The sequence below is a fragment of the Canis lupus genome, chromosome 6, assembly GCF_048164855.1.
Source record: "Canis lupus baileyi chromosome 6, mCanLup2.hap1, whole genome shotgun sequence".
In the NCBI taxonomy this organism is placed as follows: Eukaryota; Metazoa; Chordata; class Mammalia; order Carnivora; family Canidae; genus Canis; species Canis lupus.
Genome location: NC_132843.1, coordinates 54,587,931 through 54,600,752, shown reverse-complemented (window position 1 = coordinate 54,600,752; position 12,822 = coordinate 54,587,931). Strand labels below are relative to the sequence as shown.

Sequence of the window (12,822 nt, the reverse complement as noted above, 5' to 3'; positions counted from 1 at the left end):
ATTGACTCTGAAGCAGGGAAGATAGGAAACAGCCAGCCTAGATCCCCTCCTTCTGACTGCTGGAGTCCTGCTCAGCTTTCAGAGTCAATCGAGTACCATTTCTGGATTATGCCTTCTTAGAAATCTCCAATTATCTCTCTTTCCCATGAACTCCCAAAGCTCTTCGTCTGTGCCTGTATTATACAAACAGGACCTTGTTATAGGCAGATCTCTAACTCCCTCCAACTATGTCTGCTCCTTGATGGCTGATGATGTGTTGCATTAATCTGGGTATCTTTCCCTCTCTTACCACTGGAATTACCCAGCACAGTGTTTATAGTAGTTTCTTAAGAGATATTTATGAAAGTATGTGGTGCCTGGGTGACTCAGTTGGTTAAGTGTCTGCCTTTGGCTCAGGGTCCTAGGATCCAGCCCCATGTCAGGCTTTCTGCTCAGCAGAGAATCTACTTCTCCCTCTGTGCTCTCTCTCTTTCACTCTCAAATAAATCAAATCTTTTTAAAAAAAGAAATATTCATGAAATTATATTTTGATACCAAGGTTATTTTTAACTAGATTATTAATATTTATCTGCAATAAGAAATTTAAATAATATAAAAAAGTGTGCCATAGACATGTGCTGCAGCAAGAGTATGGTACATTGGGGCACCCGGGTGGCTCAGCGGTTGAGCATCTGCCCAGAGTCCTGGGATTGAGTCCTGCATCAGGCTGCCCAGAGGGAGCCAGCTTCTCCCCTTGCCTATGTCTCTCATTAATAAATAAATAGAATCTTAAAAAAAAAAAAAAAGAGTGTGGTACCTTGAGGGAGATGCAAAAGTGGTCAGTCTGACCAGAAGATAGGGGCTAGGGGATGGGCCAGAGAAAAACAATGATGATAGAATAGCCTGAAGAGGTAAGCAGAAGACAGACTCCACGGGACCTTGAAAACCACACTAATGAGTTTAGACTTTATTCTGAAAGTAATAGGGAATCCCAAAAGGAATGAGAATGAACATACCAAGAGGCAGGGAGACCGCTATAGTAACCCAGGCAAAGGAAGACTAACTTTAGTAGTCTTAATGATGACAGGAAGAAATAGACAAATTCAAAAAATATTATAGAGGTAGAATCAAATGGACTGGATAAAGATGGAGGGAAACAAAGATGAGGGGAAGAAAGAATAGAGAATGATGCTCAGGTTCCTGGTGTGAACAACTGGGAGTTTCCATCCACAGAGAGAGGGAACAATGGAGAGGACTAAATTCTAAGACCACATGATGAGTTTAATTTAGGAATATTTGGTTGTGGTTTCCACAGGATATACAAGTAGAGATGCCTAGTATGTAATAGAATATGGTATACAGTCTAGGAAAAAGTTCTGGAATGGATGTCTAGGTTTAGAATCATTAGATAAAGGGGGTAACTGCAACCATTACAATGGGAGTTATTGGTCAGGGACAGTGCAGAAAAGAGGATCTATGAAAGAATCGTGATTTAAAAAAAAAACAAAACAGTTTTTAAGCCATGTTTGGAGGATGAAGAGCTCCAAATAAAACTGAGGAGCGGCTAGAAGAAAAAGAGGAAAGCCAGGAGATAGTTGAGCAGTGCTGAAGTAAAGGGCAGCGCTCAACAAGACATGGTTATGGTATAAAATGGAAGACTCAGAATTGCCCATTGGATCAGCTGTTTTGTCTCAACCAAAAGCAGTCTCAGTACAGTAATGTGGCAGAAACAAGACTGCAGTGGGCTGAAAAGTGAAAGAGACGTGAGAAAGAAAAAAAGGGAAATCTAAATGTTGACTCTACATCAACTCATAGAGGGCTCAAATAAATCAAGGAAATGGAGTCCCTCAGAGATGCAGATTCCACAGCAGACATTAGGGTGTGCCTCACCCTCCACTACTATGTTTAGTTTGTAGAAGAGACTTGGAAATCAATTTAACTTTAATAGAAACCATGATAGAGAAAAAACCAGCAAAATGGCAACATACAGACTTAAGGCAGTATAAGGAAAAAGCCCTTTATGATCCTTTGGTGATAGAGCAATTCAAGAGTTGACTGCATATTCCTAAGCCTCGGGGTTTGCTTAGCAGCAGCTAACAAAGTTATCTCCTTTTCCTCTTCTAGTAGCCACTATTGTAGGTCACCACCAAGCTGTTACCAATGAAGGACTCACAGCAGTCAGCTGGACTCACCATACTCTAGAACTCTGCTGTTCAATACAGTTACTGGTAGCCAAATGTGGCTATTTAAATCAACATTTTAATTAAAATTTAATTTAACTTTCATTTCTTTTCTTTTGTTTTGTAGGCCACATTTAAGCTACTCAATAGATACATGTGGCTGGTGGCTACTGTATTGGACAGCACAGATTATAAATTATTCCATCCCTTCGGAAAGTTCTACTGGACAGCACTGCTCTGGAATTAAGTTAAGCTCTTTCAGAATGTCCTTTTATACTACCCCAAGAAGATTATGAACACTTGCCAAGAGTCCCAAGAGTACAGCTTATCACATCCCAGCTTGGCTCCATCTAATCAGATTGAAGCCAAAAGGGAAAAAAAACTACATAATGTCAATTCCCCCTGCAAGATCTTCAGTGAAGTCACAGGCTAAATATTACGCAAGAAAATCCTCCAGGATTTGGGGGCCTATCAAAGAAGGATGACTCACCTTCTAAGATCCACTTCAGAGATGAAGATAATGTTCAAAATAACAGATTTGAGAATGAAAGAGAAAAGTAGAAGTCTGCTGATTTTTAAAATGGTGCTTAAAACATTAGAATTCATAACTTATTTGAATAGGTGATTTTTTTAATAGGTGATATTAATGATGCCCTTGCAAGTTGTTCAACCCTGTATTTCTACTTGATACCAGTCCCAGTAAAGCAACCAAGCATTTAATTCCTGAATTTGTATATGAGTCAAAAGAATCATCAATCTTGTTATAATACCCAAAATTTGATTCCATAAGAGAGAGAACATTTTTGTGTTAAAGAATAGGAACTAAAAACACCCTTATGATATAATATAATTATGTATTAGGAAAAAAAAGGGAAAAAAACACATTGCTCTGGAATTTGATGCCAAGGTTTCCATATACCACCACCTTTAATAAAATGGCAACAGGGGTACCTGAGTGGCTCAGTCAGTTAGGCATCTGCCTTCAGCTCAGGTCATAATCCCACATTGGGCTTCCTTGTTTGTTGGAAGCCTGCTTCTCCCTCTCCCTTTGCTGCCCCCCCACCGCTTGTGCTTGCTCTTACTCTTTCTCTATCAAATAAATTAATAAAATCTTTTTTTAAGTGGCAACAAAGGCACTCCAGAGGATCAGAAAAGAGATACCATGAATATTACAACCAATAGAATTTTCCTGGTACTCATATAATAAGGAACTGAAATCTGCACACTTTCAACTATGAGAAAACAGGTGCTGAGACCTACCCAGCAGATTGAAAAACGGACTTGGTCTGCCACTCACAGCATAGAGATATTACTGTTGATGGTCTATATCTAGAGCCTATTTTTCTTTTAAACAATTGGACTGTATAGGTTATAGACGGAAGGCAAATTGTGCCCATGAAACAAATGAAGAAGAGCACAAGAAATATGAAAGTTCACTTTCCAAGGCATTCAGCTAACAAGCTTGCCTTTCTATTCAAATATAGCAGGGTTACAGAGAAAGAGGGGAAGTGAATAAAAGAACAATTGGAGTAGCTTTTGTTTTCTTAAATAACAAAACCTAGTATTGTGTAAAAAAAAAAAAAAAAGAATGTAGGGTTGGTTTTTTTTTTTCAACAGAGATAATCAATTAAAATCCTTAAGTCCTGAGGTAAGTTGATGTTTTCTTCTGAAATATTGGACTTTTAGATTCAGAAACTATAATATAAAGATCAAGCTTTCAAAAATCAGGAAATTCCAAAGCAAGCCTACAGCAGTGCTTACTTGGATACATTACACATGGTACATATTTTACGGTCCATGTTTGACAAATAGCTGGGAGATGAAAAAAATTCCACACATTCAGCATGGCAGAGTAAGGCCTACAGCAGAAAGGGGAAGTCTGGGCACTACTCTGAGAATTAATATTCTGTTAATCTAATTTTAGCAATTTGTTTTCTTTTTTTTTTTTTAATTTTAAGAAAAGTTATCCCAACCTTTTAAAAAGATTTTATTTACTTATTCATGAGAGAAACAGAGAGAGAGAGAGAGAGAGGCAGAGACACAGGCCGAGGGAGAAGCAGGCTCCATGCAGGGAGCCCAATGTGGAACTCGATCCCAGATCCCGGGATCACGCCCTGAGCTAAAGGCAGACGCTCAACCACTGAGCCACTCAGGGATCCCTAAAATGTCATCCCAATTGAAAAAAACATATATGTGTGTAAAATGCTATGTCCATCAACATCCTATAAATCTGAGAGGTGGATCCCCTTTTTTGGCAACTCTCTAAATATCTCATGAAATAAATGCTTATTTTCCTCAACTCCAGACCTTAATTTTCTATCTTTGGAACTTAAAAATACTTACATAATTGTCTTCAAATATGGCTTGACTTTTCTTCTTTGATGGAAACAGCATTCCTGCCAACTTTAAAATTTATAGCTACAACCATATTTTTTTAATTTTTAAAAGCACAAAAAAAAATACCACAACCCCTTAAGTGATTTTGAAATGAATATTTCTTCATATTTATAATTGTCCCATGTCACACTGAAATGTACTCCAACTCAGCATACAAATGGAAAGAACATTCACCTCTGAGTCGTGTTTAGAGATAATATCAGCAACTAAAAAAATTTTCCAGTGGCAATCATACTCCAATCATGATAAATTTCATAACAAAGTAAAATGGTACACCTAAAGTAATCAAATTCCTCTGTGGATCTGTGTGTGTGTGGAGGGGGGGCACTTTCTCACTTTTATAGACTACACCACAGTTTTCAAAAGCACTTTCCCATAACTTCATTAATTTGATCTTCCAACAATCCTGAAAGGTACACAAGACAGGGATTATTTATTATTCCATTTGATAGAGCAGTAAACTGAGATACAGAAAGGCTAAATGACTTGCCAAAACCCAAAGCTCACCAGTGACAAATCCTGGAAAAATTATCCAGACTGCTGACTCTTAGGCTAGTCCTTTAAAAGAAAGTTGAGATGTGCAGTTTAAATTAGATGAAAAATGTGCATAGTTGCTAGGTGCCTAAAGCAGTTTGAACAATGCTTCTTTTTTCTCCCTCAACATCATAAAGGTTCAAGCCTATCTCACTGCTGGGAAAATGGGGCAGTCACCTGGATTACAGAGAGACTGCATCAAAAAGTTGAGTTTGAAAGTATTTACATTTGCAAAATTATATGCTGTTGGAAACCTAGTCAATATAATAGTGAACAGTTTATGACATAGAAAATATTGTAACTCTAGACCATTTATCTTTAAAAATAAATAAGAGTATGGGGCACCTGGGTGATTCAGCTAGTTGAACAACCAAAGCGGTTTTGGCTCAGGTCATGATCTGAGGGTCATGAAATCAAGTCCCACATCAGGCTCCACACTCCAGGGAATCTGCTTGAATTCTCTCTTTTCTTCCTCCCCTACCCCAACCTACCCTCCTGCGTTCACACGTGATCTCTCTCTAAAATAATCTCTCTAAAATAAATAAATCTTTAAAAACAAACAAACAAATAAATAAATAAATAGATAAATGGATAAGGGGGGAAAGTTTCAAGAAGACTGACTATACGGATGAGATGAAATTGTAGCACTGATTACAAAACTTGTTCAAAGAATCGTGAATCCCTCCAAATTCCTTATGATTTTTGCTTCCTCGAATCAGGTACCACAGCAGGGCAACATTGCAACATCCTTTCCACTTTTAAGCTATAGTGTCAAGTTTGCATCTACATCTGCTACATTTTTATAAGAAACTAACAGGCATTTGTAACCAATAAAAATCAACATTAAAGGCAGCATTCCTGTTATTTCAAATGGCTCAAGGATTTGTTGTTCTTTTAAATTCCTCAAAGAAGCAAGTGAAGTAAATGGAGAACGTGTTGGCTTAACTTTTTTACATGTGTTTCTCTCTACTTTTCGATTATTAGGCAAGCTCCTCAAGACAAAAACATATTTTTTTCTTTTTCTTATATATTTTCCCCAATAGCAACAAGTGTAGTGCTTGGCACCAGCCACATGGAGTTCACTGAGTGTGCTGGAGACTGGGCAGAAATTCTCAAATCCCCCCTTCCAAGGCCAGGATAGAGAGGTGTATTAGAGTCTAGGTTTCTTCCTACTGTGATTTTGTGTAAGGAAATGAGCACTGCACTTGGTGAGAGCCACAGGGGCTAAAAGAGAGGGGAGCAGGTCTATATGAAATGCCTGTGAGAAAACACCTATCTAGAAGTTGGAGTGGGTAGTGTGGCTAAAAAGACAACTGGCCAAAGGAACATATTCATCACTGTGTTCTAACAACTTTACACATAGGTTACAGAAATAGTTGAGGAAAACGAATCTACCACACGATGGATACAAAATATAATACACCCTTGGTTAAGCCATCATGATCACAGCCAAGTTTAGAATGAGACCATTTTCTTTTGGATAATTGGGCCTTTGCTCCCTAATACATGCCTATAAATTCCTCAAGCCACTGTTTGGTTTAGCTTACATGACCTACATATCTGTTACTTCTAAGTCAGAGTGTAATTAGATAAATTTGTTTTATATTTTGTTATTATATTTTTCTATTTGTCCCTGTTCTTGAATATATAGTAATAGCACATAGGCCCCTTTACTTTGTATTTTATATAAAATAGACTGTGTTTTATATACTTGAAACCATGTATATGACACAAATATATTTTAGAGTTAGAATCAAAATTCCTTAAAAGCAAACAAAAACTGATTCTACTAAAGGCCAGGAAAAAATGGTAAATTCGGGGTCTTGAAAATGTCACATGATGAATAATCAACCCTAAATAACTAAGCATATGTATATGACAATATTTGTGAATATAGTAATAGAATACTAGAATATAACAGAATACATGTATGATAGAATAGTAATATATAGACAAGTATAAATAAAGTATACACACTTTATAGAAAAGAGCATGTTCATCCAAAAAGATTCCATCTAAGTTTACAAAGGGTAGTTTAAAAAAAAAAAAAAAAAAAACAGACCTCTATATTATGATTTAGGGATGTTAAAATAGCTTGTATCCTGTGAACTGCATTTGATACTTCAAATTTATGTGAGAAAGTGTTCCCAAACATATTTTAAATGTGCATCTGTTACTGCTTATCTATGAGAGTTCAAGTACAAACTGCAGACCATCATCCAAAAACAATGAATATCTAAGACACATATGACTTCACATGGCACACAATGAAAGAGCCAACTACGTTATCGAGAAAACATGGCCTCATGGCCGTGAGGTTCAGACCTCCTACATGGTCGACTCAGAGTTAATCCTGACACAGAATGTGCTCTCAAGAGTAGTATGGTTGTAGCAGAAATTTGCAATGTGCATTCTCAACAAATCAGCAGGAGGAATGCATGCAGCAATCAAGTGTTTCACGTACTTTGCAAACCCAATGAAATCTTCATGATTGGTGTTGATGTAGGAGACTTGGATGTCAATCAATAATAGTACCTATAAGTCAAAGAGAAACACTTCAGTGAAAATGCATTGTAAATATTCTCAAACACAAAACTCAGTAATTGCCCACAAATTATTTATCTTCATTTAATTTTTAAAAAGGTCTTCAGTTAAAATGAAAAGTTGCATTAAGTCTTTTCATTAGACTCATAATTTTCACTCTAAATTCAGAAATTAAAAATCTACCTCAAAAGTCTGAGTCCCCCATGAAGACAAAGTATTATAGTTTATAGGCAGGTACTCTATGCCTATTTAACATAGAACCTAGAATTATTCTCATCTTCTAAAATGTAGGCATAATGTCCAAAAGGACATGTGTGTATCAGTGAGGAGCTGCTCAGAGCTTCCTGCTCCTGTAGACACTGTATTTTAGCCATGAAATAACAATATCACCTCTTGCTTTTCCTCTTCTCTTGTATCTCTTTAAGATCCTTCTAGGCAAGCAGAAGAAACATCTTATCAACCAACTCAAAAAGGCAATATACAAATAAATAGAAAACTTCCTTGAGATCACTAGGCTTCATTATCAAAAGCAAAACTTCATTCAGTTCTCTGCTAAGAGATCACCTCATCACCTCTTGGCCCATTCTATCTAACAGCACTCTCTTTATATCCTATTACTCTGCCTTATTTTCCTTTGTAGCACTACCACCAGCTGACATAATAAGTATCTACCTGTTCAGTATACAGGCCCCATCTGCCATATCCACTGCTCTATCTCCAGGGCCTAGAACATCATGCACATTCAATCAAGATTTGTCAAGGAATGAACTGAATGCATGTTCCAGTAAACACGAAATATGAAAATGTTCTAATCACAAGATGCTTATAAATGCTAAATAAGAGATCTGGAAAGTCCCTCTGTAGAAAACATTCTTCAAATAGGAGATAAGAGAACTTAGAACAAGAGAGGGTAGAACAACCAACCAGAAACTGTAGAAAGAGAATTCTATTCCAGAAATATTCAAAATATAGTTCCTCTGTTTCCTTTTGTTCTCCCAATTGTGTTCCTTCTTTCTAGAATGCTGAGACTTGTTGATAGAAAAAAATACTTAAGAATCCCTGCCCATGGGGCATGTGGCTCAGTTGGTTGAGCGGCTGCTTTGGCTCAGTCCATGATCCTAGGGTCCTGGGATCAAACCCTATGGGCTCCCCACTCTGCAGGGAGTCTGCTTCCCTCTCTCTGTCCACCCCCTCAACTCATGCTTGTTCTCTCTCTCTTTCAAACAAATAGAATCTTAAGAAAAGGGAGAGCACCTGGGTGGCTCTGTTGGTTAAATGTCTTCTTTGGCTCAGATCATGATCCCAGAGACCCCTGATGGAGCCCCACATCAGGCTCCCTATTCAGCAGAGAGTATGCTTCTCCCCCTGTCTCCACACCTCCCAGCCTCATTTCTCTGATTTGCTTCCCTGCAAGACTGCAAGCAAGTTTCATGGAAGCTTACTTGACCACTTTATGCCCAGAATTTAGCATGATATACACAGTAGGTACCCAGTTAAGTATTTGTGGCTATAAATTTATTATTTTTACCAGCCATGAAGGAGACTTTAAAGGGAGCAATTTATTACCATATAATTATTTCATGGCCACTTATTATTGTCTTTCACTACCCAAAGCTATGAGCTCTGAGGCTTTGCTCTCATGGCTAATCTCAGCTGGTCATCTGATCAAATCTTGCTGTGAGTCCCAAGGGGACCTGACAAAAAGAATAAATGGATCACCCCAGATCCATCCCTACTACAAAACATAAAGTCAAGGTAAAGGCACTAATAGGTCAATAACATAATACTTGTATGAAAAAGTTTCATATTATAAGATACAATTTCATTTCTTCTCTTAATGAATAAAACTAAAGAGTTAGGAGGAATCATCATTATTAGATTATCTGTGGTATTGCCTCTATTCCCCCTACAATGAAGCCAGATTTTGTTAAATGTCATACTCCCAAATTCACTTGGCCAGGAGTCTGTATCAATAAACCATAATGTTTAAGCACAAATAAATTGTTGCCACCATAAAGAGCAAAATATCTACATAATTCTCAACACTGCCAAAGGCTGTCATGAATATCTTGGCCGTTCATCCACATTAACTTGGACTACAGTATAGGAAAAAAGTAGAAAAAAAATAAAAACTATGGCTGCTCTCATTCATATTCCTGGAAACTGGGAGTCTGTGTTCATCCTAGGAAAAGAGCCAGGTCGCATGTGGGGGATGAAAAGGAAAATAGTACATTTTTTTCTCATTTTTTCACTTTCTCAGAGTTTCTCACTGCCTTTTTAACCACAGTTATTGAATATTTAGTTAAAGAAAAGTAAAGCTGCCTCTGCTAGCAGTAATCACCCACAAAGTCAGCCATTTTCACATGCAATTACATGTATGGAAACATCTGGTATAATAGGTACTCAGATTTTTTTAAATGCATTTTAGAAAAAAGTTCACAGACAGGTTTATGGTTTCCCATATTTTTTAATTTTGAAGAATTTCTCCCTACAAAGCTTCCAGAGCAGAGGTTAGTAATCATTTATTTAAAATTTTTAAAAACTGAAAAAACTGCAAGAACACTTCAAGGCACTTCTGGTACAGAGGCTGGAGGAAATGGGCCCCTCTCTGACCAGCTACTTCAGAAGCATCATATGACCCCCAAGCAACAGAGTTCAGAACTCATATGTGAGATCTACGCAAACTGATATATTCACATTATCAAGATCATGCATGTTTCTACTGTGCTGCATAGGTCTACATTACAGGCGTCAAGCACCAGCTTTTTCAAGGAGTTGACTGATTAACTGTCAGATTAGGCCATTTGAAATGGTCACATCACTTAGGAGAGAGCCACCTGCTCCATCCCCTTATCTCCCACTTGGGGGGATGAATTCATCATTACATCAGAGGGGCAGATGGAAGACAATTTCTCTGGAAATCACAAAAAGGCAATTCTTTCTCATAAGACACTATGTGTCATAGCTCTTTAGGAAAAAAAGATGATAACAACTAAAATTAATGAAGAACTAAGAGCTGTATTTGGATTGTTTCATTTCATGTTCACAAAATGGCTTTGAGTTAACCATCATTGTTACCCCCACTTTTTTTTTTTAATTTTTTTTTCAAGTTATTCCTTTTTTTTTAATTTATTTTTTATTGGTGTTCAATTTACTAACATACAGAATAACCCCCAGTGCCCGTCACCCATTCACTCCCACCCCCCGCCCTCCTCCCCTTCTACCACCCCTAGTTCGTTTCCCAGAGTTAGCAGTCTTTACGTTCTGTCTCCCTTTCTGATATTTCCCACACATTTCTTCTCCCTTCCCTTATATTCCCTTTCACTATTATTTATATTCCCCAAATGAATGAGAACATATAATGTTTGTCCTTCTCCGACTGACTTACTTCACTCAGCATAATACCCTCCAGTTCCATCCACGTTGAAGCAAATGGTGTTACCCCCACTTTAACATGAGGAAACTGAAGTATATAAAATGTTGAGTACCTTGTTATTTACACAAAAAGTAATGAGAGAGCTTGGATTCAAACTCAGGCAGTCCGAACCGAAACCTACAGTCTTTTTTTTTTTTGAAACCTACAGTCTTAACAACAATGCTAAATTTCAGTATAACATTTTAGTAAAGCAAAAACTCTAAAACATGAAAATGAAGAAGTTAACAATTGCTTATAATTTATAATAATTGTACTACTTTTTCTCCAATACTGTTTTTACATTCCTAGGTGAGGAATGTAAAATGCCCTAAGAGTTAGGACATATTTTCCTTTGAATTTTATAAAGATATTAAATTAAAACAGTTATCTTACTGACTTAAAGTCAGGGGTATAGCTGATACTAGAATTTAAGTTTTCTTGGTCCAACAGCAGCTATGACATTAGATGTGTGGGGAATTTCTGGTGGCAGGATTTTATATCTGGCCCTACACTTCATTTCATTGGCCCATGAGTTAACATTGATTTGTTTATCTCCACTAAGTCATAAAGTCTATTTTTTCCTCTTTTGGCTATCGTAGCTATCCAAGGGTGTGGAAGCTGGAAAACAAGTGCAAACTATAAATAATGTTCAATTAACTTTCAAAGCACAATGATAAAAATTAGTAGCAATGTATCCCTTAGCTGGAGCAGAGAGCAAGCTGTTACTGAGTCACAAATATTCCAATGTACTGGGCCTCCATTCAGTCTCTTCACTTTCTGTTGCCACCCCTCCCCCACCCACCCGCCCCTTCCCTTCTCTGCATGCACCCTCTGGGGCAGGTTGCCTGTGTCTCTCCCCCTGCAGTTTGTCTCACTTTTCTATTTTGCCTTTCTCCTTTTTTCCCCCCCTAGGTCCCCCTCTCAGCCTTTCCAAATCACCTAAGCAGCACAAAAATCTTGGAATTCTAACTTCTAGAGACTTCTGAGATCACACAGACCAACATCCCAATGTCGTACATGAGAAAACAACAGTCCTGAGAAGTGATTTTCACAAGAACATGCTGTTATTTTGTGGAGAACACATGGCCTGAGTCCAGTGTCCTCTACATGCTGTCACAGCTGTGTCCTGGAATCCAAGAGCACTTGAAAACCTTTGTGCTTCCCATTATGATGTTTTATAAATAAGAATAAAATCCACCTAAATTTAAGAAGCTTTTATTATTTTCACATAGTCCTTAGCTTTTTTCTAATGACTTATCTTTACATAAAATAATCTTTTGAATTCATGGAACTAAATAGGATTAGAAGATAATTTTAAGGCCACTCCTTACAAGCCATATACATTTATTAAATAAAAATGTTTTAAAAAATGTTTAAAAGCACTGTTCTTAAACATTGTTTTCCAATCACAGGTTTCATGGATAAGCATTTCAGAAAAGAAATCGAAAACACCAAACATTCTGCAGAACATTTTAGGAATTTATGAATATCCTGATACCTATTTGTGGGCCCATTAAAAGTTAAGAACCCCTGCTCAGAGAAAAAATGTTCTATGTTTCTGAATTCTTGGTTTCAAAGTGGGGTGTATACATGCTAGGGGCAAACACGATGATCCATGGAGCACTGAGGAAAAAGTAATGCAATTCCTATTACTGCTTTTGAAATATCATCCTTCTAAAGATTTTATACTTGTTTAACATACACAAGAGGTTAGCATAGCAACACATGTATAAAATCCATAAATAAGTAAAAATAAAAATAAAAATATGTGGT

General features: G+C 37.2%; 1 protein-coding gene across 9 annotated transcripts in view; it reads right to left on the bottom strand.

Moving 5' to 3' along the window:
• The window catches only part of DNM3 (dynamin 3), a 547,902-nt gene that overhangs the window by 316,366 nt on the left and 218,714 nt on the right, over window positions 1-12,822 (bottom strand). For all 9 annotated transcript variants that reach the window (XM_072830615.1, XM_072830618.1, XM_072830613.1 and 6 more), the window contains one exon: window positions 7,555-7,625. In XM_072830615.1, the coding sequence (XP_072686716.1) occupies window positions 7,555-7,625 (71 nt within the window). The remainder of the gene's footprint in view (window positions 1-7,554; window positions 7,626-12,822) is intronic.